This window comes from Ailuropoda melanoleuca, chromosome 4 (genome assembly GCF_002007445.2).
Source record: "Ailuropoda melanoleuca isolate Jingjing chromosome 4, ASM200744v2, whole genome shotgun sequence".
Classification (NCBI taxonomy): domain Eukaryota; kingdom Metazoa; phylum Chordata; class Mammalia; order Carnivora; family Ursidae; genus Ailuropoda; species Ailuropoda melanoleuca.
The window spans coordinates 86,073,965-86,099,412 of NC_048221.1; the positions used below are offsets into that span (position 1 = coordinate 86,073,965).

Here is a 25,448-nt window from a genome sequence, read left to right on the forward strand (position 1 = left end):
TTTTGAGCTTGCAAAAATTAAATGAGGGGAGAACCACCGACATAGAAAAAATGGGAAAGGGCACGAGGAGTCGGAAAATCAGGAAGGAAGTATGTGAAAAGAATAGTATAAATTAAAACAGGGAGATGTCCTTTCTTTGTAAAGATTAAAAAGAAGGACAATGTCCACGGTCAACATGGATAGCTCTATGTTCTTGGGTGTGCAGGGAAGATAAACCAGTTTGGGGGATGGAAGGGAAGGAGAGGAGAATAATTTGATTGTTTATTTTCTCTCTCTAGTTTTTCCAAAGGAAATAATAAGACAAAAAAGATGGCATTTATGAAGTTGTACATCAACATTTTTTTGATTTTGCGGAAAATCACAAACAACTCATTGGTAGTGATTTGTAAGCCAGAAAAATTCCTGTGTTGCATCAGAGATGCATGAGAGCTCTGCTGATAGGAGACCGACTACTCAGACTGCGCTCTCTCCCCTGTGAGCTGAATCTGCTTTCCAGAAATTAAATCTCAGTGGGGCACCTGGGTGGCTCAGTTCCTTGTGCATCCGACTCGATTTTGGCTTTCGGCTCAGGTCATGATCTCAGGATCATGAGATTCAGCCCCGAATCAGGCTCTGCGCTGGGTGTGGAGCCTGCTCAGATTCTCCCCCCCCCCAAACTAAAAATAAAAATCTCAGTGAATGCAGAAGCCAACTCTATTTATTGTCGACATGGACATCAATTTGGTGTTCTTCATTTTCCCTTATTTCATATTCCTGTATGATTGACTGCATTTTCTTTTCTTTATTTTTTTTAAATCGAAGGCCTGTGAAAGAACACATTCCAACAGCCTCTCCAGTGACAGCACTTGTTCCGTGAGATGCAGATGTGGGTCCCCTTCTGGGGAGAGGCCCTGGGCCCGCCAGCACTTACTTCCTCTTCCCAGTGTGGCCTCAGAGCCCACAGACTGGCTGTGTTACCTCTGCCTGCAGACACCCTGTGCCTCACTCAGGTCCTGCCTTGACCTCTGCTGTCCACGAATGGGTGGTCACCTATGTGTTGGCTATCTCTCAATTCATTGTATAGGACCCGTGTTTTATAATAAACCTGTCCTCCTGACTTCAGACTCAAATGAAAGTATGCTTGGAGATGAAGTTGGGTTGGTGATTTAGAGATGTAGAACTTGTGCCAGTTTGTGACTGTTGAATCTCAGCTCCACATTCACCCTGTGTTGCCTGATACGTGAAAATGGATCAGGGCCTTCAAATATTTTACCTTTGCCTTCTGTAAGTTGAGGCTCTGAAGAAGATGTTGCAGAAGAAGGGGATTTTCCTTCTTGGTTCCCAGGGTCTAGAACCAGGCTCCTGTAAAAGCTGCTGTTTTGCCTGCACTCCTCGGTGCCCACGAGGGCATGGCTTTTTCCAGCTCCAGCAGCAGTGGTAGGATCGGGGAGTCTGGGCTCACCCCGGGTCACTGCTTCCCTGCCCTGGCTGGTTAGCCCCACGTATATTCATACTGGAGCCCCATGATCCTGGCCACCTAATCTTTGTCCCAGGCTCTGGCCACGAGCTGCTCCTGTCTAAGGCATACATTGACATGCTAACCTGCCCTAGAAGGGGGTCTCCCCACTTCCTGGTTCCAGCAGCACCCTCGACTCCCTGTGTGTGGTGATTCCCTCTGCACCCTTGTTCTCTTTGCATGCCCCACCCAGCAGGCTCCAAGGCTTGTTTTCACTTATTCTCCTTATGGGGACCCTGTGTGTTCCAGGCTTTGTGCCTGCACCCCCGGGCGTGGTTCCTGCTTTCCTGGGGACTGGACCATCTCTGGCCTGGGAACCTGGGAACTTTTCTGCCATCCTTACCTTCTCAAATAAGCTCTGAACCTCTCCTCCACCTTTGTCCTTTTTCTGGTACTTTTCTTTTGCCAAAGGCTGCTCTTAGAATTCTATTCCATCTTTATAGTTACTCAGTTACCAGATTCTAAAACTTGTGCATAAATTACTGTGTGGTTTCTGCCTCCTGGTTGGACCCAGACTGAAATGCCCATCCCATGTAACCCAACTAAGCAAACAGAAGGATGGATCGGAGAGAAATCAAGGGATTTCTCTGAGGGCCTGTTGAGAGCCTGCCAGACTGTGCCGTTTGTACCTAGCTCCTGGAGCTCAGAGTGGAAACACTTACGAAGGCATAGCCATGTATAGCTCTTAACAAGGCCTCCAGCACACATTAAGCTCCACAGGAATGGGGCGCCTGGGCGGCTCAGTCAGTTAAGTGTCCGACTCTTGATTTTGGCTCAGATCATGATCTCAGGGTCATGAGATTGAGCCCCGCATAGGGCTCTGTGCTGGGTGAAGAGCCTGCTTAAGATTCTCTCTCTCTCAAAAAAAGTCTCCACAGGAAGCAACTGCCTGCCTTTCAGCCTTTGTTTTCTAAGATGATTTCCCGCTTTAGGGAATTTTAAGTCTGTACCAAGGGCCTTCCTTCCTTGAGGCGTGTTCACCCTGGGCCTCCACTGTCATGGTCTTGATGGGGGTGACAGTTGCTCAGGGTCCTCCCATTGCCAGAAAGAAGGTGTGGAGGCTCCCCTATTTGGAGATAGGACGGAGGATGGGGTCTGCCGCAGGAGAAGGGTTGGAGCGCTCCCCTGGAAGCACTGCTGAATCTCGTGCACGTGCATCCCCTGTGCACAGGGCACGCCCAGTCAAAGCACACCCAAGTATGTTGCCTTTGGTGGGTCTGGGGCTGACTGTGGGAAATGAGGGGTTGGGTGACAGTGTCCATCCCCGTTTATCTCTTCAGATCTTGTCCCCGAACTCCTAGATTGACTACAGACATTAATACAGACAAAAAAAATAATAATGTTTTTCTGTTGTACTTTAGTACTTTGAAAAGAGACAGATTTGTATACATACGTGTGTGTGTCATTTACCAGCTCATAAGTCAGTGATTTTCCTGTGTCACCTCTTTGGAGAAAAGGTATATATGTTTAATCTAGTTTCTACTGACTATCTCACTGTATTCATTGAACTTGAGCAGATGACCAAAATATCTGTCCATTTAGCAAATGTGGAATGACTCAGGTGCCACGTGCTGGGGTAATGTGGTATAGTGTGAAGAGCTTGAGTATGGAATATGCCAGGTGTAGGCCAACATGATCAGGAGAGGGTGCCCTAACTCCTGGGAGGTCGGTGCTCCACCCAGGAGGTGACACTGGAACTAATTTATTTGGAAGGAATAGAAGCTCTCCAGGAAGGCATAGCAAAGGGACGGCACTCTGCAGATGGCAGAGTGAAGCTGAGATTTTCTGGAAGAGAAATGTTTTTGCTGTGTTTGAATGTTCAAGTGTGGATGGCATGGAGATGAGGGATATTGGCTGGAGACGGTGGAGGAAGCACGAGTCATTATGAAGTGCCCGGGCTAGGACCAGAAGGGCATGCGAGTGAGAAGACTGGGGCTGGTGTTGAGGCTGGGGCATATCACTGGGCAGGAGATCCTGGAGAAGAAGGGAAGAGGCCATGAGGCTCTGAGCTCATGCTCTGGGAGTGGAGAAGAGGGGAGCTTTAGAAGACAGCACGGGTAGGTAGTGCTTTGAGGGAGCAGGAGCCTGCTGGTGGTTGTCTGACCAAACTGGGGGAACAGCATGAGCAGGAAGAGTATGTATGTACAGGGGACTAAAGACTGAGTAGTTGGGGAAGACGGCCTGTCTGGGAGCATGGTGGGAAGTAAGGCAGGAGGCTGTCACAGTAGTCAGTGGCAGAGCCTGAATAGAATAGAAGAGAGGTGACGGGGAGGTGTGCAAGTCACATTGTGGGAACATGAGACCCGGTTCCTGGTTGGACGGGGAGAGCATGAAGAAGCAGCAATTCAAGGTAATTCTGGGATGTACATCCAGGTGCCTGTGAAATTGACCCATTACAAATAGTGGACGTGGGAAGAGGGACCCTACAAAGCATTTAGAAGCTAGTATCTGGAATTAACTGGGTCAACCTGTGGTCTTCCTTTTGGAGGTGATGTTTAAGGTAGTGGTTACATGGGTTTCTAGAGAGGGAGAATTTATAAAAGGGGCAATGAACGACAAAACTTGAGTAATGTGCTTAGTGTTGGAGGGATCAGTATCCTTGAACGAGAACTATTGAATGCCCATTGAGTGGTAGACAACAAACTGGAATGGTAGGTTATATCTTCCCCCTTTTACAAATGAGGAAACAGACTCAGAGAGGTCAAGTAACTTGCCCAAGGTCACACAGCTAGTAGGTAGCATAACCAGAATTTAATTCTGGGCTGACTCCGGATGCCAGGCTGACCTTCAAAGTGAAAATGGATTGGGGACATTTCTATCCTCAAACATATACCAGCCTTGTTTTATAACTACATAATCTTTTACACTAAACAGCTAAAACTGTTGTCAGTTTTATTAAAGGCAGGGTCAAGATGGCCTGTGGGAAGATTAATTTCTGTCATCATTTGCTAAATTTTCTTCTTCCCCCTTTTCTGAAAGTTCTTGGTGATAATTTTATCTTAAATGATAAATACCCCTTGAGAACATCAGCCATGCTGGGCTTTGAGGAACTATAATCAGTTAGGGACGAGAACATGTCCTTCCAGACATTTTTGTGTGTAATGTTGCCTGTGGGGATGTGTGGGTGAGTGGATTCATTATATGTTCTTTTTCCTTTTAATTTCAAATGTGAAGTACTAATACTCGTACTGATGACTATCAGCCAGATCCCTTGCATGTAGCTGGTAGCTGCTCTAAGACTTAGAGATTAGAAGGCAAAGTCAGAGACACATATGTGTTCTCTCTTGGTGCCAGCTTCTAGGTGAGGTTATGGGGAAAGTCCTGGCCTTCCTACGCCAGGCCTGGCAAGAACCCGGGCTTCTTGCTGCTCTTAAGGGAGGTTCTGGGTATGGCCCAGCTCTTCTGGTCCCCTGAGCTGCTTCACTCACACCCTGATCACCCCACTGTATGCCGAGTGGTGGGAGCTGTTCTCTCCCCCAGAACCACTTAGCTGCAAACTGTCCCTGTCTCTGTTTATTGGGGCAGAGCCTGGAAAGGGCTGGCAAGGACCAGGCAACAGCTGGGAGCAGCCTGGGAGCTAAGGACTTAGGAAAGCCACTCTCTCCAGGCCCCTCGAGGGTGGGGGAGAGCAGCGGGCCAGCAGAGTGATGTGCCAGGTCTCCAAAGCCTGTCTGTGCTTCCCCCGTTCTCGTGATAGGGCAGTGGGCTTGGGCTCTCTCCCCCTGGCGGACTTTTGTGTCTGGTTTGTGCAAGAGAGTGAGCAGGAAGCAGGACCTCCTGGACGCGAAGGCTGCCAGCCCATACTGTGGTTAAGAACTTGGATTTCCAGCTTCCTTGCCTCAGCCTGACTGGACAGGGGTGGCTGCTCATTTTATGTAATGGTTATAAGAAGGTCCTGCCTTCCTTTATAACCTTGGTAATACTGTAGGGCAGTGCCAAGCACAGGTTTCGGGTCAGGCCTGGGTGTGATTGCTGGCTCTGTCCCTGACTAGCCGTTGGTAGCCACCTCTCTAACTTGCCTGAGCTCCTTGGCTGTGTGTGTGTGTGTGAGAGAGAGAGAGAGAGAGAGAGGGAGAGAGAGAGAGAGAATATCCCTGAGTTGGAGTTTTGAGAATGAGTCCTCCTGCCTGTTGATGGCTACATTAGAATGTTTTCTGGCCAGCATTTTGTTTCAGTGTTTCTAGGGCTTTCAGAACTGGAGTAAACATTTTAGGATAAGCCCCTTCAGTGGTTCCCACTCTAGTGTCCCTGAATGAAATACTGGGATGCATGGGACTGCATACTGGGAAACAAAATGAGGCATGTGAGTTTTGCCCAGAATTTGGCTTATATAGTAATCATTAATCAAGTTTACTTATTTATCACCCTGCCTCCCATATCTGGCTTTGACTCATGGTAGTTTTGTAGGTTCAAATGTATAAATGTAAAGCTTTAAGATATTTAACAATTTTTAAGGAGATTAACCATGGAAAATAAGACTAATGTCCCATTAGTCATAACCTTGTGTGGCACTGTTCGCTTGTATCATGGTTTAAAACTCAGACTCAGAGCTGAGCTGCTTGGGTTTGAATCCTGGCTCTGCCGTTGATCAGCTGTGTGACCTTGGGCGGGTTAAATCACGATTGCTGGTGCTTGGCAGGTACCTAAGTATTTATTAAAACAGGGCATAGGTATTCATAGTCCTTTCTAATAGATGGCTTCAGATAAATAGCACAGGCCCAAGGAAAGCTGTCAGGTGGGCTGGGGATGGATGTTGTCACAGGGGGTCTAGGACAGTGGTGGAGTGACTGTGGTACTGAGGCCATGACACAGGCTATCGACTTGGCGTCATAAAGATGGGAGGGAAGTCAGCCTCAGGAATTGTGTGAGATACGCTCCCCACCCCCATCCCAGCTGGTAGATGTGCGCAGGAGACGCTGTCCAAAGACAGACATGGTGTGGCGGCACTAAAGAATGTTCAAGTAACCTACAATCCTACCATCCCAATTAAACCAGTTTTGGTTTTGTGTGGTTATTTTATCTCGATTTTCACATAGTTTAAGCATGTGCTGTTTTATAATCCATTTTCAGCTAACAAGTATATTTTTCCTGCTTCTACCTTGCTTTTCCAAATATTTTAATTACAAAATAAAGAAGGAAGTTCTTTTCCACTAAACAGAACTAACTGAAGTGTTTTAGAAATTTCAAAACTGTTCAGTCCTTGTTGGGAGTGGGGGGAAGGCTCTACCCCGAGGCACAAGGTGAAAAGCTAAGGTTATTCTTTGTTTGCATATGGGATTTTCTCCTATTTCTGTTATTCACCATAAAAATTCTGTGTTTCATAGTAAGCGTTGTATAACATCTTCCCCAGCTTTGGGGTAAGTTTTCGTACTCAAATTCTTTTTAAGCGATGTAACTTCCTGCTCAGAAAAGAACATGTATTGGTTTTATGTCTGCAATGGGAATATTTAGTCAGATATTCAGAGAGCTTTTTCCCACAGATATTTTTATGGGGGTCACTGTTTTATCCTCCTTTCCGTGAACTTTGGTTTGTTGAAAGAGTCTGCCAAAAGCTGAGTTCTCATGCGAGGAACCGTGCCCAGGTCACAAATGAAAGATGACGTTTAAGCTTGATGTATAATTGAGAATCTTGGTTTTCCGTCCTTCCTTCTCAGGTTGGAAGAAATGCCCTTTAGCAAGTAGTGGTAAGAGCCTGAGGTGCGTGTTTGGGAATTTGGACTGGGAAGCCTGGCCCATTCTCAGAAGGGGGGCTGGGAGCTGCTAGGCATTCCCATTTCCTTTTCTTCGGAGAGGCTTGGTAATGATCAAATGTATCTTAGGTACATTTGAGCTAACAAATAGAGTTTTCCTGTGCTTTGGGGGTTTTTAGTCTTGAGCCAGCCCTTGAGACTTTGCTGTTGACCAACCTGGGTCAGGTTACAAGAATGTGGCCAGTGCCTTGTAGAAAAAGGAAATCCAAAGAGCCCTGGGTTAGGAACCAGAAAGCTGCATCCTGTCACCCTTGTCACTTAACTCTTGTGTAATATTTAGGCAGCTCAATTAACTGTCTCCGAGCCTCCATTTTTCTCACTTAAAACGGGGGCTATCCTTTCAGCTTCCCTGAGGGGGTGCAAATGAGAAATGCACAAGAAAGTGCTCTGCAGACTGGAATCCTTGAGCAGATAGAAGGTGGGGATGGTGTCCCTTTGAGAGCCACAGAGCCCCGTCTTGGCTGAGGTGATGGGAAGTCCTGGCTGGGTCTTGATCATGGAAATAAAAGCCTGAATTGCAGTGGATGAAGTTGGAAGTCTTGGCCAGGGGTGGCAAGCCTCGTGTTTTCCTCAGAGTAGTCCCAAAAGAAGTTATGGTGCTTTCCATGACAGAAACTTCAGGCCATCACTTCAGACAGTTATGGCTGGATTCCACATAGCCATAGCCCTGCCCCATTATCTGGATGTACAACCAGCTCATTTATCTGGAATCATCTCACATATTATTTACCCGGAATCTTTCCCTAGGAAAATTAACTCAGAGGTTCACAGCCTGTTATGTAGAGTCCTATGCTTCTCTTTTTTCTCCTTAAGCTGACCTCTCTTACTCTAGAAACTTCAGAAATAGTCTCCTGATACCCATATTCCTTTTCTGAGTTGAAAATTTCAGTAGTTAGCTGTTCATAGTATGCACTGTTTTTTCCTGAGTACCTTCCAAATCTTTTTCCTCATTGTGGGCTTTCTCCATTCATCCTCATACTTTTCCTTATTGTCCTTCCTTCAGGCTGTTTACATGAAGCACCCAAGACATAGAGATCTGAGATACGGGGCCAAGTGCTACAGTAGCTTTAGGAGAGTTATCCCAATTTAGAGAGAATCACTTGTTTTTGAAAACCATTTTGTCTCATCTAGAGGCCAAAAAAAAAATCCCAAAACTTAAAATACGACTTACTTTCTTAAAAGATGGCTATTTCTTCACCTGTATGAGGTACCCATGCAAGTACATTCTGAGTGTCCATTTGAGTTCTCTTCTTGCAAGTAAGGCCCAGAGCAAAGAGGTTTAAGTTGCCAAAGATGTATTGGACTGAGACCTTCAGTTTGCTCCTTATATTTGCCCAAAAGCTCATTTGAAAGGAGCTGACCTAAGGAGGGTGTGGACCCTAGACTTGGGTATGGGTGTTTGAATTATTCAGGTTGTGTGCGCCTTGGGACCCTTTCGAACTAGAATTAAGGAGTAAAGAAATGTGTTGGGGTTTGTTTTAACTGCCTTAGGAAGTTTAAGAAAGCCCTTTCTTGGGGCACCTGGGTGGCTCAGTCATTAAGCATCTGCCTTCAGCTCAGGGCATGATCCCGGAGTCCTGGGATCGAGCCCTGCATCGGGCTTCTCCTCTGGGAGCCTGCTTCTTCCTCTCCCACTCCCCCTGCTTGTGTTCCCTCTCTCGCTGGCTGTCTCTCTCTCTCTGTCAAATAAATAAATAAATAAAATCTTTAAAAAAAAAAAATCCCTTTCTTGGGGCACCTGGGTGGCTCAGTCGGTTAAGTGTCCTACTCTTGATTTCGGCTCAGGTCATGATCTCAGGGTCATGAGATTGAGCCCTGCCTTGGGAGTCTGCTTGGGATTCTCCCTCTCCATCCCCTTCTCTCCCTCCACCCCCTGCCCCTGCTTGCTCAGTCTCTAAATAAATAAATAAATAATTAAATAAAATCTTTTTAAAAATGTCCCTTTCTTGGTGGCTCAGTGGTGGGGTTCTTGAGGGGTGGAGGTGGGTAGTGGTTGAGAAGTGAGGGGAGAAATGGGGTGGTGAAAGGGGGATGTTTACTGGGTGAGCTGAGGGCACCCATATAACTTTGTCATCTGCCGTGTTTTCTAGATATGCAAAAACTTTAGGGGTGTGGGGGTATGGTATAGGGGCTTTTTTTTTTTTTTTTAAAGCACCTTTTACTGCTGTGTCTCTAACCAAAGCTATTTAGCAGCGGTAAACACAAGCAACCAGATAGGGATCTACTAGACAGATTTTAAGAGACACAAAAGAACTTGTGAATTCCAACCCATCTAATCTGGGCTATCCAGCATGTGATAGCTTCACAGCATTCTCAGCATGACAAATATTTCTACCTTGGGACTATTTGTTAGAACCCAGTAAACTTGAAAATCCTCTTATATTAAAAAAATAAATAAATAAACACTACCCTTGGTTAAAATGGGCACCCAGCTTTGTTTCTAGAAGTTAGAGGAGAGTGGCTACCACATGACTTGGTGGCCTTGGAACCTCATTGACTTGGTGGCCGTGGAACCCAGCTCTGCCCTTAACAGCTATTTCTTTAAATCTGTTTCCTCAGGTATAAAATGGGAATAAAAGTAGCAACACCTACTTCATAGAATCACTGTATAAGGAGGATACTACATCGTGCTTGGAATGCAATAGTTCTTAGGAATTCTAAGTGTAGATTCTCAGTTGTAGAATTAACCTGATAAGAAAATTCCTTACAGTGCATTGCTGGTCCACTTTTTTGGATTGTCTTTTAATGGCAAGCTTATCTAACTGGTTATTCTTGTGGTGGGTCATCTATCTCAGTAGTGCCGGAATTCTGGAGTTCTATCCCCAGCAAACTATTTTATTGCTCTTTCTTCTTTTCTTCTGTTGCCCACAGCCCGAAATCTATTCTTGGCCTTTGATATTTCACGAAAATGTCATTTCCATTTCCCTTTTTCATTTTGCTATAAACAGCAGAGCTCTTAAGTATGCAGTTTGAGTTTTGACAAATATATACATCCATGAAACCCTCATCTAGGCCAAGACATATACAGCACATTTCTATGCCCTAGAAAGTTCCCTCCTTCCCCTTTCAAGTCAAAACATGGATCCCTATCATTTTCAGATTTCTAGGTCCTAGATTAATCTTGCCTTCTTGAACCTGACATAAATGGAATTTCAGGTCGTCGTCGTCTTCTTTTAAAAAATTTTTTGAAAGAGAAAGCATGAGCATGGTGGCGGGGGGAGGGTGAGAGAGTGGCAGAGGCCCCACTGAGCAGGGAGCCTGATGTGGGGCTCAGTTCCAAGACCCTGGGATTAGACCTGAGCCGAAGGCAGAGGCTTAATGGACTGAGCCACTCAGGTGCCCCAAGTTCGTCATCATCATTGTCTTCTTCTTCTTCTCTTTTTAAATAAACACTTCTTTGTTTCTTTGTTTGAAGTAATCCCTACATCCTACTTGGGGCTCAAACTCAGGACCCCAAGATCAAGAATCATGTACTCTTTTCTGACTGAGCCAGCCAGGTGCTCCTGAGGTCTGCCTCTCATGCACAATGTAGTATTGCTGCTAGTAGAAGTCATTTCCTTTTTATTGCTGAGGGTTATTCCATTGTATGAATATACCACAATTTGACAATCCATTCTTCTGTTGATGGTATTTGGATCATTCTCAGTTTTGGGCCAGTTGCTCAAAGCTGGTATGAGTCTTTCCATTTTCTGAATATTCGGTATGGTTAGTGTCTCCTCCGCCTCCTAGCCGTGCAACCCTGGGCAAGCATCTTAATCTCTCTCCCTTGCTTTGGTTTCTTCATCTGTCAGATGTTGAGTTGAGAAACAATTCAGAGTTGGGACCACCATTTTCTAAAAAATGAAATAGAAGAAAATGGAGAATTTTGTGAATTACATGGCAACTCACACATTCTAAGGCACATATAAATACAGTTACATGTGTGTACTGGGTCACAATATAAAATGTATTTGCTATGAATTGTGAGCGAATCAGTTTACAACACACTGATTTGTATGAGTGTCCTTATAAGCAAAGAAGTTGAACACCTGTGAGGTTATTTAGTAAATGCATATCTTTGCCCTCAGGTATCTAAGACAACCACATTATTAATAGTCATTTACGTACTGCTTGCTGTGGACCAGCCTCTGTTTCCAAAGCTTTACATATAAAATCATAGAGCCCTTGCAACCATCCTACGAAGTGGGTTATTGTTCCCATTTTATAGATGGAGAAAATGAGACATCAGTTGCACAACTTGCCCACAGTCACAGAGCTAGAGTGGTAGGGCCATGATTTGAACTTAGCCAGTACAAGTCTACAATCTGTGTTCTAAACCACTATTCCAGAGAAGATAAAGACAAAGAGGCAAGTGACATATGTCAGCAAATGCAAATTAATAATTATCTAATTAATACAGTGCTCCTCCTTTTTATTCCAGATATGAGAAATGAGTGTTGGACGTCGAAGAATAAAATTGTTGGGTATCCTGATGATGGTTAATGTCTTCATTTATTTGATCATGGAAGTCTCCAAAAGTAGCAGCCAAGAAAAAAATGGAAAGGGGGAAGTAATAATACCCAAAGAAAAGTTCTGGAAGATCTCTGACCCCCCTGTGGCGTACTGGAACAGAGAACAAGAAAAGCTGAACAGGCGGTACAATCCTATCTTGAACATGTTGGCCAACCAGACGGGGGACGTATACGGGTTTTCCAACATAAGCCATCTAAATTTTTGTGAACCTGACCTGAGGGTCATGTCAGTAGTTTCAGGTTTCAGCAATTTGCCAGACAGATTTAAAGACTTTCTGCTGTATTTGAGATGTCGAAATTATTCACTACTTATAGATCAGCCAGATAAATGTGCAAAGAAACCCTTCTTATTACTGGCGATAAAGTCCCTCATCCCACATTTTGCTAGAAGGCAAGCAATTCGGGAATCTTGGGGCAGAGAAACCAATGTGGGGAACCAAACGGTAGTGAGAGTCTTCTTACTGGGGCAGACCCCGCCCGAGGACAACCACCCGGACCTGTCCGATATGCTGAAATTTGAGAGTGAGAAGCACCAGGACATTCTTATGTGGAACTACAGAGACACTTTCTTCAACTTGTCCCTAAAAGAAGTGCTCTTTCTCAGGTGGGTGAGCACTTCTTGCCCAAATGCCGAGTTCGTTTTCAAGGGCGATGACGATGTTTTTGTGAACACCCATCACATCCTGAATTACTTGAATAGCTTACCCAAGAACAAAGCCAAAGATTTGTTTATAGGCGATGTGATCCACAATGCTGGACCTCATCGGGATAAGAAACTGAAGTACTACATCCCAGAAGTTGTTTACACTGGCGTCTATCCGCCTTATGCGGGGGGGGAGGTGGATTCCTCTACTCTGGCCACCTGGCCCTGAGGCTGTACAACATAACTGACCAGGTCCTTCTCTACCCCATTGATGATGTTTATACTGGAATGTGCCTTCAGAAGCTCGGCCTCGTTCCAGAGAAGCATAAAGGCTTCAAGACATTTGATATAGAAGAGAAAAACAAGAATAACATTTGTTCCTATGTAGATTTGATGTTAGTACATAGTAGAAAACCTCAAGAGATGATTGCTATTTGGTCTCGGTTGCAAAATGCTCATTTAAATTGCTGAAATATATACAAACTAAGTTTTGCATAGAAAGACCTACCTTGAATAGTTCCCATGTTGTGTTCTTTCACATTAGGGGTAACTTCTATGTTAAACCATCAAAATTGCCTTTATTAGTAGTAGTATCCATTTGAGGGCCCCTAAACTCTCCAATGTGGTACTTTCTGAAGAGGGAAAGCAGACGATTATAATTTTTTTTTTTTTATGGAGGATGTAGTGGGACGATTCATTCTGATCCTTCCTATGGCTAATGGCCATTATTTTCTAATTTGCCTCCCTTCTCACCTGAAATCATAAGTTTCTGGAATTTGACCGTTTTAGGTTATTTGTGTTTTGCCCTCTTGATCATATTCAGACTTTCCATTATAATGAGTGAATTATCTGCAATTTAGGTGTTTATGAACTCATTGGCTACAAAGACTTTGTTCTATGTGATCCAGTGGTTTTTGTTGAATGGAATTCCGTTTATTGTCATGAAATTCGGATGAATTTTTTTAAATTGTCTGGAAAAATTCTGTCAAAGTTTCCCACCACCCCAACAGTATTTTCTTGTGTTAATCAGGTCAGCTAATTTTGCGAAATGAGAATCACTGTGTGATATTTATCCTGTTTACCTTGTTATGGTCTCAGGGCTGTAATAAGGAGAAAGCTTAACTGTTCTTGTATTTGGTTTGCTGGGTGGTATCATGATCGTTCTCAAGTTTTAGTATTTGACAGTAATTAGTATGATTCTGTAATGGTCAACTGAAAATTGAATTGACCCAGGAAAGCATATGTCATTTCTGAACTTTAAGTGAAAAGACTGAAACTGCAGACCTTCTCACGAGTGCATTGTCAGTTTAAAACTCCAGGATTCTGTTCTTGCCATATTTTCACATGCCGCTTATATAAAATTATTCTGAGTAGTGACTGCTTCCCTGTCTCAGTGTAGAAGTGCCTGTGTTTTTATTTATTGTTCAGATCAAAGACCAAAACATTTTCTTAAATATATTTTGTGTAATATTTTATTTGTATACAGTGTTGTTGATGAAATATTTAACTAGAGCATGGTATTTTAAGTGTTAAGGTGTAACATATGTTAAATAAAGCTAACTGTTATTTTTGAATTTTAAAACTTGGCTTTTTTGTGGGGGAGGGGGGCTAAGAACTACTAGAGTTGATAAAATTCTGCCAAACTGTGCTTACATATACTCTCTGGTAACATGCTTTCTTGAAATATTTTTGTGTTTATAGAGATGATGCTTTTTACCACATGTGATACTGGGGACTGTAAGAAGATGGAAATAAAGTCACTGTATTTTTAATTGTTGTGTGTAATGTGTAATAATCTGTGATCTCTTTTTGTTTCCTGTATTTGATTACATTGCCCCAAAAGAGACCATTTTCCCCCCAGAAACAATTATACTAGTATTGACCTATAACTTTTTCTCTGTCTCAATGCGTTTTCTGTCTTTGCATTTAAAATTCTTAGAAGTACTTTCCCATCTAGAGTCTTGAAAGAGGAATATAAATATTTATTTATGCTTCCATTTGTGGTGAGTAAAAAATGTAATTGGAAATAATGCAGCACCTTTTTAAATTTTTTTGAGTATAGTTGACATACAATGTTACGTAAGTTTCAGGTGTACAAGATAGTGATTAAACTCCATACATTATGCTGTGCTCATCACAAGTATAGTTTCTGTCAACCGTACAACGCTATTATTATGTCATTGACTATATTCCCTGTGCTATACCTTTTATTTCTGTGAATTTTATTCATTCCATAATTGGAAACCTGTATCTCCTCCCCTTCCCGCATCTTGCCCATCCTCCCATCTTCTTCCCTCCAACAACCATCCGTTTGTTCTCTGTGTTAATGGGTCTGTTTCTGCATTTTGTGTATTCATTTGTTTTTTAGATTGTACATATAAGTGAAATCATATGGTATTTGTCTTTGACTTATTTCGCTTTCCATAATACTCTCTAGGTCCATCCATGTTGTCACAAATGGCAAGATCTCATTCTGTTTTACAGTTGGGCAATACTCCATTGGGTGTGTAGACCACATCTTTACCCATTCATCTATGCACTGACTCTTGAGTTACTTCCATATCTTGGCTATTGTAAATAATACTGCAGTAAACACAGAGGTACATAGATCTTTTCAAATTAATGTTTTTGTTTTCTGTGGGTAAATTGGGTTTACTGGATCATATGGTATTTTGTATTTGTAATTTTTCAAGGAAACTCCATACTGTTTTTCACAGTGGCTGTACCAGTTTGCATTCCCATCAGTGGTGCATGAAGTTTCCTTTTCTCTGCATCCTTGCCAACACTTGTAATTTCTTGTCATTTTGATCCTAGCCATTCTGGTGGGTGTGAGGTGATCTCTTGTAGTTTTGATTTGCATTTCCCTGATGATTAGTGATGTTGAGCCTCTTTTCATATGTCTGTTGGCCATCAGTAGGTCGTCTTTGGAAAAATGTCAGTTCATGTCTTCTCCCCATTTTTCAATTGGATTTTTTTGGGGTTTTTTGTTTTTTGGTGTTGTAGCAGTTCTTTATAGATTTTGGGTACCAACCCCTTATTGGATATATCATGCAAATATTTTCCCCTCTTCATTAGGTTGCCTTTTTTTGTTCTGTTGATGGTTTCCTTTGCTGTGCAGAAGCTTCTTATTTTGGTGTAGTCCCTATAGTTTGTTTTTGCTTTTTTTCTCCTTGCCTCAGGAGACCTATTAGAAAAATGTTGCTACAGTACATGTCAGAGAAATTACTGCCAGTGTTTTCTTCCAGGATTTTTATGACTTCAGGTCTCAAATTTAGGTCTTTAATCCATTTTGAGTTTATTTGTGTGTATAGTGTAAGGAAGTGGTCCAATTTCATTCTGTTGCATGTAGCTGTCCAGTTTTCCCAACACCGTTTGTTGAAGAGGCTTTTCCCCATTGTATATTCTTGCCTCTAAAGGAGCATCTTAAAGACCGTATTATCCTAATCCATGTCCATTTGGGGGTTTATGTCCTTTTCAGCAATGGCATATGCTGGGTTTTAGAGCTTTACATATGTGCATTGGGCTCCATTATTGTTACCAACTGATCTTTAAGGCCATGAAGCCCTCTTGGTGCTTACAAGATGGATTCTCCCCTGAGCCTCCATCTCATGGATGTAAGCATCACAGTCTAATTCATTCTTTGAGAACTGCTCAATTGAGGCTTCAGCAGAAACACGTTTGGACCTTTTTTCTTGGCTACTCCCAAATCATGTTGATTTTAAATTTGAAGGTCACAGCCGAATGAGCATTGCCTGGTTTTAAGTTTTTGTAAACCCAGGCAGGTGTTAAGAGGAAAAGGATGAAGGAGACATCCTTGACCTCGGTTTCCTTTCTGGATTTTGTCAAGGGAGAATGGAAAAGAAGGACAAGACTTTGAGGGAATACTTTGCATTCCTTGGAAGTTGAATCCAAATTTAAAGGCCTCCCTAAGCGTGACCATCTCCTACTACCCCTGATTGAAAGTGGTCTAGAATATTTGGTGTTCTGGGTTATCTTAGTCCCCTCAGATGCAGAAAGGGGAAAATGCATTTATTAAGGCAAAGGATGACTTATTCTTGCTTCCAGGAAAACTGAAATGAATGAAGCCTTTACTTGGGCCAAATGTTAATTCAATGTGATTTGCCTTTTTATGAAAAATGTCAGATGAAGTAAAAATTCTTGTTTAGAACAGTTGAAAACATTTTTCATCCTCTGGGCTGTGATTATTGGATAAATTCTGCTTTTCCTTAATGTTGATTGTATATTGGTTATATTTTTTAAATGCTAGGAACATCTGCCAGGTAATCTTGAAGCTGAACTTCACCTTGTTAGAGTTAACAGTAAATCTGAAAAATTGAAGTATTTGTCCTGATTTATTCAGGTCTTAAAGTAATGCTTTGGAAAGGTAGAGGCCAAGAATGAGGCATTTTTTATATTTAAGGAGCCAAAAAAATATTGTCACATTGAATATGAATTATTAATTTTAAGATGTACTATTTTATTTACCATTAAAAGTCAGTTCAATATGATTTCTATTGTATGATATGCCTGAATTGCAGAGATATTAAAATGTGAAATATTACATCTTAGAATAATTGAAATACAACATTAGTGTGTGTGTTACATACATATATATAAAATTTAAAAACTCTTAAATTGAAGAAATGGAGTCCTGTTGAGGAATATTTCCTGCTTCTCTCACGTTTTTGTGTGACTTTTCCTGGTTTAGCAATTTCCACCCAAGAAACCATGGTGGCTTTTGAGCTTTGGTGGTTGCTCTCTTCCTGCCTAGTGTGCGTTGTGAAAGGGGGGATTTGATTGCACCGAAGCAGCAAAAATAAGAGTTGTTTTTTTTTTTTTTAATTTTTTTTTTTTTAAAGATTTTATTTATTTATTCGACAGAGATAGAGACAGCCAGCGAGAGAGGGAACACAAGCAGGGGGAGTGGGAGAGGAAGAAGCAGGCTCACAGCAGAGGAGCCTGATGTGGGACTCGATCCCATAACGCCGGGATCACGCCCTGAGCCGAAGGCAGACGCTTAACCGCCGTGCCACCCAGGCGCCCCAAAAATAAGAGTTTTTAATTTGATTGTCACCCAAGGGCTTATTTCTCAGTCAGAGGTCTGGCTGTTGAGCAAAGTGCTTATGGCTTCCCGACAGCTGCCCCGCAGCAGGGGAATGCTGTCGTCCTTGTTCTACTCAAGCAGTAGGCCACGTGAAGAATTCGCATCCTGAGTATTAGCGAGGGCCTCTCATTGCTCTGGTAACCTACCATTGGTGGCATACCTTTTCCTGGCCTGTCTTCAGCTCACGTTCCCTTCCTGTTCATCACCAAGCCCTTCCCAGGTTGGCTTCCGTGACCGTTCTACTGAAATGTCATCAGTAACCCTGATCCTGGCACCAACTTGACCACCTCTTCTTTAACTTGCAGCAAAATGAAAAAAAATATTCTGCCCTTGGTTTGGGGCTTCCAGAAATACACCTTAAGAGAAAGATTCTACCCCAAGTAGTTTTTCAGGTACACGGTTTGGTGAAGAGGTGATGTTGGGGAGGAAGGCAACCAACAAGGAGTGTGTATTAAACCAGCTGCTACCACGGAACTGGAGCTCAGCCCATGGGACATCTCTGGAGAATAGTGTGGAAAACAATGCCCCAGAATGATGCCTCTTAAGGCTGAGGGGGCTGGGCTATTGTTTATAACTGCTTTATTGAGGTATAATTTTCCTACCAAGATAGTGACCCATTCTGAGTATACACGATGATTTTTAGTCAATTAGATAAGGATGTGCTGTAACTTGTACTGCAATCCAATAGAAAAATAATTTGGTTTCTGGCAGTGTGCCCCCAGGTCCTGCGAATCTCTTGCTTCAACAGTGTTTGGACGGAACAGACCCAGAAACTCCCTTTCTATCAGCCTCCCACCACTTTCCAACCTTTTTTCCAGTGACAACTTTGGAGCCATCTTCTCGGCCATCCTCTGGGACCAGCCAACATGCTATTTTGAGCTTAGTTCCTTATTACCCATCAACGGTGAGCTCCCAGATTCCTCAGAATTATTTCACTGAGGTGGAGGCCGCCGTCAACCGCATGGTCAGCATGCATCTGCAGGCCTCCTACACCTGCTTCTCTCCGGGTTCCTATGTTGACCTTGATGATGTGGCTCTGGAGCGCGTGGGCCGCTTCTTCCGCCTTTGGCCGAGGAGAAGCACGAGGGTGCTGAGTGTCTCTTGAAGATGCGAAGTCAGCGAAGAGGCCGTGCCCTCTCCCAGGATGGGCGGAAGCGGTCTCAAAAGGGTTCTGTCCCCGCCCGGGTTCTGGAGAGGAACCAGGACCAGGCCTGTCTGGATCTGCACGCCCTGGGCTCTGCGCACACAGGACCCCATCTCTGTGACTTGCTGGAGAACCATGATGAGAAGGTGATCGAGAAGATGGGCCGCCACCTAACTTGCCTCCACAGGCCGGCCGGCTGGCCCCCAGGCTGGGCTGAGCGAGAGGCTCACACGAACACGAGGAGCCCAGCAGCGTTTGAGGGGGCCCTTTGGGGTCCCTCCCACCCAGGTGCCACCGCTTATGCCCGAGCCTCTCCCTGCAGCCACGAGGCAGCTTTTTAACCACCCTGGAGCCCTCTCCCAAGCCTGGACCAAATGGAAATAATAAAGCTTTTTGCAGCAGACAGAAAGAAAAATTTGTTTCTAGTCTTAAAACGATTCTTTTGCTTAGCCCTCTATAGAAATTTTTAAATTTTGGCCATCTTTTTTCTTTTTTAATTTCCCAAACAATATCTTGTTCTTTTATTACTCTTCTTTCCATAGCAGCCTGTCCTTTGTGGCTATAGTGACTTAGATGAGTTAGTGCTGTTCTGTTTTGATAAATCTTTTTTTTTTTTTTTTTTAAAGATTTTATTTATTTATTTGACAGAGACAGAGACAGCCAGCGAGAGAGGGAACACAAGCAGGGGGAGTGGGAGAGGAAGAAGCAGGCTCACAGCAGAGGAGCCTGACGTGGGGCTCGATCCCATAACGCCGGGATCACGCCCTGAGCCGAAGGCAGACGCTTAACCGCTGTGCCACCCAGGCGCCCCTGTTTTGATAAATCTTAATGAAGTATATCAGGCCTTAGTTATGTTGTTTTTCACCTTAATNGGGGGAAGGGGCAGCCCCCCCCCCCCCCGCCCCGAGGAGCAGGGAGCCTGACCTTGGGCTCAATCCCATCATGACCTGAGCCCAGGGCAGATGCTTAACTTGCTGAGCCACCAGGCAAGCCTGTTTTTCACCTTAATTTTCATGGAAGAGAAAACTAAGTGATCCTTGGCCATTTATGTGAATGAATGTACTGAACTGACGTTTAAGTTCCTGGGAAGAGCTTCTTTTCAAGGCTGTTGGCCCCAGAGGCTACTTCCCCGCATTGGAAGGCTGAGTGAGGGTCTGTGTGAGTCCCGTCCTGGTACAGGCCCATATCCTTTCAGGGGTTGAGCAGGGAGACGGCCCCAGGTGCTGGAGCTGCCATTTCTCCTTTAGCTTTTGGTCTGTTTCAGGGTGTTCTACTCAGCTTCTCCTCCCAACCTGAACACTGTATCTCTGCTCAGTTTAAGGAACATTTCTTGGCATGTAGGCATCTGAGCTCATAATCACCCAACTCTGTGTGTGTGTGTGTGTACATATGTTTGGAGGGGTTGGTCCAGCTGTTATGCAGCCAGACCCCTAGTAAGTCACCCCCACTGCCTCCAAGCTGGGAGCCTTTGTGGGGCTCCCCTGGGAAGGCCAACCCCATATCCCTGCAGTGTTCTCTTGTCGATGTTCCGGGCTGTCCTCCCCTTATCTGGTTTGTCCAGTAATACAATTGCGTATATTTCCCATCTTTCTGTTGATGGTAGCATCCTTGTTGCCAGTGCTGCCTTGGGTTTCTTCATTTTTACCCTTTATTGTCATTTCAAGGTGATTTTAGGAGGGGCGGAGGCCAGCACTTCTGACTGCCCACTCTCCTGAACTGGGGCAGGAGGCCCCAGCCTGGTTTCTCATCATTCCTGACCTCTGTAGCATTTCACCACATTGACCTGCTCCCCTCGACACTCTCCGCTCTGTGCTGGGAGACATGGCGCCCCTTGTCCTCCCTGTTTGTTAATCTGCTTGTGGTGACAAGTGGAACGGGCCTGGAAGGGCCTCTGCCTTAGTCTCCATGTAGCCCTCTGTGCAAAGCTCAGTAGCCAGGGACGTGACCTTGGAAGGGGGCTCTGGGTTTCATTCACAGACAGCCGACCCTGCCCGGGCCGCACCCCTTCAGCTGCCAGAAATTCCTGGGTGAGTGGGAAGTGATCCAGCCCTCCCAGCCTCCCTTGGCCCCACCCGAAATGGCCTCGGACACTAGAGGAAGGCTCAGCCCTTGCCTCCTTTGAATCAGTAGCCCCCTGGGCTCTGCCTCCCCTTCTAGGATTCAAGGCACTGGGGTCAGAATTCCTTTTTCTACTTGTCCCACCTCCTTGCAAAATGTGACATAACGATGAGGTGTTTACTAATCATTGGATAATTTGTTTCCAGTCTGTGTGAGGTGGACAGAAGGGAATGAAAACAGAACTTTGCTGGCTCAACACCAAAACAGCCAAGGGGCAGGCTTGCAGGAGCCTAGTAGGAGACCTAACTGGGCAGAGACCCAGGAGCCAGATGACAGGTGCCAAGGTGCTTCACAGTGACAAGGTACAAGTCCAGCCTGCTTGGCTCATTGGAAGCATGAGGACCAATGTGCCTGCTCCTGGAGCTGCAGTCAGCCCGGAGGCCAGGGCTCTGGATTCTCGGCAGCAGCCTCCGATCTGCTGTTGCCCTCCCGGTTGGTGAGATGGGAGAAACCCAGAGACGCACAAAGAAAGATAAAGAAGATAATCGAAAGTAGGCAAACCCCAGCCGCTTAGACAGCAATCATGTCACACTGGTTTTTGCTCTGCGGGATGTGAGAAAGGAGTGGTGGACATTGAGGGATGAAGTTGTTGGGCTTAAAGTTGGTGGGAAGTGCCTTTATTTATTTGATTGTGAAAGCCTCCAAAAGTGAGTCACCATGGAAGGAATGAAGAAGGGGGGGGTGGGGCTGTGATGCGCTGTCAAGAAAGCTGAGAACTTTCTCACTGCCTGAGTCCTGCTGGGTTGGAGCATGAGACAAGACGCAGAACAACCTCATTGTGAGCCCACTGGGGCACGAGGCTGGGGAGGAGCATTTCCGGGCAGCCCGTCTTGCAGTCACGTCTTGCAGTCACGCCTCCAGAAAATGCAGAAGCACTTATTGAAATGGGTGCTGGTCCAGTCCCTGCTGAGAACCCGCTTAACAAATAAGGGCCATTAGAGCAGTAGAGACTCAGCTGTGGTGAATTTATAACAATACGGGGGACAGAAATACTCCTTGCCTTATCCAGGGTCGGGGCATTTTTCACTGCTGGTAGACCAATCCACTCAGTTACCCTTTGGAGGTGGATTGATTTGTTTGGAAAAATCTTGCACTTAGAAAACTTTAAGTTCAAAAATAATTAAAAATTTTAAATTTCGTGGGGCACCTGGGTGGCGCAGTCATTAAGCGTCTTCCTTCAGCTCAGGGCGTGATCCCGGAGTTCTGGGATCGAGCCCCACATCAGGCTCCTCTGCTGGGAGCCTGCTTTTTCCTCTCCCACTCCCCCTGCCTGTGTTCCCTCTCTCGCTGGCAGTGTCTTTCTGTCAAATAAATAAATACAATCTTTAAAACAAATTTTTTTAATTTTGAATTAATTTTTGACTCACAGCCAAGTTGTAGTACAGAGAGTACTGCTCGACCCCAGCCAGCTTTCCCTGACGGTGTTGCAATGGTCACAGTCGGCCCTGGACGGACGAACAACAGGAAGTCAACATTCTATTGCCTACGCTATTTTCTGTTCCAGGATCCTGTTCAAGGTCCCACATGCAAGGAGTTATTTTGACTTGGACACCTCCAATCTGTTGCAGTTTCTTCACATTTCCTAGCCTTTTATGACTTTAGTACTTTTGAAGAGTACTTTTAAAGAGTTGAATGTCCTTCAGTTTGTGTTCGTTTTTTCATGATTAGAACGAAGTTGTGTGTTCTGGGCAAGAATACCACCGAAGTGATGTTTTGTCCTCAGTGCATCGTGTTGGGGTCTATGGTGCCAGTAATGTTCTGTTCTTGGTAATTTTTCATGTGGTCACTGGGTTTCTCCTCCGTAAGGTACTATCTTTCTCTTTGTAGTTAAAAAATATCTTGGGGAACATTTGTACATTGAAAAGTTTGTACATTTAAAATGTAGAAATAATGAACTGAGTTCACACATGTGAAGTGCTAGAGCCTGGCATGTAGCCAGTGCTCAGTGAATGGTGGCTGTTGCTTTTTTCCTCATCAGTGTTGCTCCCTCTGTCCCTGTTCTTTCTCTGGTTTTCCTCCTCTGGTGTGGCTACTTTTACTGTTCCTTCATTATCCTCTTCATCCCATGCTGATGCACCCTCGTTGGTCACTTCCTCACGGTGTGCTTGGTACTCTCATTCAAAATATCTGAAGCTTTGGGGTGCTTGGGGGGGGGGCTCAGTCAGTTAAGTGTCTGACTCTTGGTTTTGGCTCAGATTGGGATCTCAGGGTTGTGAGATCGAGCCCGGCTTCGGGCTCTGTGCTCAGCGCGGAGTCTGATTCTCTCTCTCCTCTGCCCCTTCCACTCGTGCTCTGTCTCTCTAAAAGAAAGAAAGAAATATTTTTAAAAAGTATCTGAAGCTTTAAGAAGGGTACAGCGGGCTGAATGCTCCTGAGCACGTGGGGACCAGGTGGGGTGAGAGCCTACCATTACTTCAGGGTAGGGTGTGCTGACAGGAGGAAGGGTTCGTCTGTCTTTGAAGAATGTGTTTACTTTGGTGTTTTTTTTTTGTTTTTTGTTTTTAAGATTTATTTATTTGAGAGAGAGAGGGAGCAGGAGCAGGAGGGGCGGAGGAAGAGGAAGAGAGTATTTCAAGCAGCAGAGCCCGCCACGGGGCTCGATCTCACAACCCTGAGATCACAACCTGAGCCAAAACCCAGAGTCAGACGCTTAACCGACTGTGACACCCAGGTGCCCAAAAATGTGTTTACTTCTGAGGTAACCATGGTTACAGGGGGAAGCTGTCCCATATCCCTTGTGGTGGGAGTCTGGACCAGAACCTGAGGACCACAGTCACTCTCCTCGTGGACCTGGAATGGGCCAGAGGTGGACCTCCTCCTGTAGAAGGCGGGGGAGTTTTCTCCAATGAGGGGGTGGGGTGCAGCACTGGGCAACCTTTAGGGGTCACACCAGACGAGGAGAGTCACGTCAGGGGTGGAGACAGCACCAAAGTCTGATGTGGGAGAGCCCTGTCCTTTCTTCTCATGCTGGGCAAGGATGCCCAAGTTAAAGTCACCTTGTTCCCTGTATGTGAGCATGGTCAGGAGATGCCAGGGTGCTCAAGGACAGCCTGTTACCAGGTGCTTTGCAGGAGGGTCCTTGTCTCACTCTAGCACACAGTGCTTTATTTACAGAATGGCTGTTCTCGGCAGCTCTCTTGGCCATCCAGACTCTTCCTCTTCTTTAGAGCATTTATGCTCTATTTTTACTTAGAAGTTTCCCATGTTTGAAAACAGCTGCCATGTAGAGGACTGTTGTAGCTACTATTTTTGCCTGCCCAGAATACTTTCCTCTGTCTTCCTCCTCCTGGAGATGGACTGAGCCCCAGGACTGGAGGGCTGGGCATGTGACCAAGCAGGGCCTGCTGGAGTCCTCTGGGGTAGGAGAGGGGAGCTGCTCTTTCTTGGGGTTGCTAAATGGGGCTGATGGAGTTACCCTGCCAGCTCCCTGACTATCTGCACAAAGTTTCCCTTTGGCAAAAAAATAAGGGAACGTGTGCGGAAGCAGAAAGGGGGGAGTAAAGAGCAGAGGTGACACGGGGGGCCATGGACCCCTGGATCTAAAGCTACCCCTGCCTCACTGGCCACATGAGCCAGCACATCCCCTTTTTTGCTTAGGTTTGCTGGAGTTGTGTTTCTTGGTCTTTTTTGGCTGATACCACAAAGCCTCGCTCCTTCCCTGAGTTTTAGGTTGAGGACAGCCACGAGTGTCTCCAGATTCCTACCCTGAAACACAGGGTAGGCAGCTGGGGATGGGAGTCGATAATTGTCTTAGGATAAAGAATTTGTGTAGAAAAACTCAGGAAGGGGCGCCTAGGTGGCTCAGTCATTAGGCATCTGCCTTTGGCTCAGGTCATGATCCCAGGGTCCTGGGATCGGGCCCCACATCGGGCTCCCTGCTCAGTGGGAGCGTGCTTCTCCCTCTCCCACTCCCCCTGCTTGTGTTCCCTCTCTCGATTTGTCTCTCTGTCAAATAAATACAATCTTGAAAGAAAGAAAGAAAGAAAGAAAGAAAGAAAAAGAAAGAAAGAAAAGAAAGAAAAGAAAGACAGACTCAGGAAGCAGGGTAGTCCTCCCTTTCTCCCAGGGGGTATTCAGTGTCGGTCTGAGATCCCCAGACAAGACAGTTTACAGCTTCTCTTTCAGGTTCAGGTTAATAGGCTCTGTGTGCATTTGCTCTGGTGACATATGAAGAGCCAACAACAACAAAAGGTAGAGAGGTGTGTCTGTGTGTGTTTGCGTGGGCAGAATCCCATTCCTTGGGAGAAGATACTGGTGGTGTGGGAAAAGATTGGGGAGGGGAGGGGCTTAGCTACCCACGCATCCTGAGTGTGGGGTGTGGGTCCCCTCTGTGGGGTCCTATGGTCAAGGGAAGGAGAGCCTGAGTCCAGACCCTGGCTCCTCCATAGTGGGGTAGTGAAGAGCCTGGCCCAGCTGTGGATGGAGGCTCATTAGAAAGTTCTGTGCTCCAAGCTGCCCGGGATTCTCCTGGGCCTGAGCAAGCTGGGGCCCAGCAGCACAGCTGCAAAGGTTGGAACAGCCAAAGGACAATTCCCAGCTTTCATAATCATGTGATCATTCTTTTAAAAATGTGCTTGGTGTTGGCAGACATGGAGAGGAACCTCCGTGGCTCACTGGGGGAAGTGATGGGGGGAGTCCAGCTGTTCAGCCCTCAGCCGCAGAGGGGATTGTTCTGGTTGCCTG

At 45.2% G+C, this 25,448-nt stretch overlaps 2 protein-coding genes across 2 annotated transcripts in view; both read left to right on the top strand.

The window, feature by feature from the left end:
- Positions 1-14,171, top strand: part of B3GNT2 (UDP-GlcNAc:betaGal beta-1,3-N-acetylglucosaminyltransferase 2) — a 28,087-nt gene extending 13,916 nt beyond the window's left edge. The window contains 2 exon segments of the mRNA XM_034659202.1: positions 11,666-12,586; positions 12,589-14,171. Of these exon segments, the coding sequence (XP_034515093.1) occupies positions 11,675-12,586; positions 12,589-12,870 (1,194 nt within the window). The 5' untranslated portion in view covers positions 11,666-11,674 and the 3' untranslated portion in view covers positions 12,871-14,171.
- Positions 14,172-15,955: 1,784 nt separating this feature from the next.
- On the top strand, positions 15,956-19,302 carry LOC100463576 (ferritin light chain-like). The gene is given in 3 exon segments (XM_034657272.1): positions 15,956-16,013; positions 18,322-18,564; positions 18,567-19,302. Coding segments are annotated over 3 exon segments (723 nt in total). The 3' UTR covers positions 18,989-19,302.
- The last annotated feature ends 6,146 nt before the right edge of the window (positions 19,303-25,448 follow it).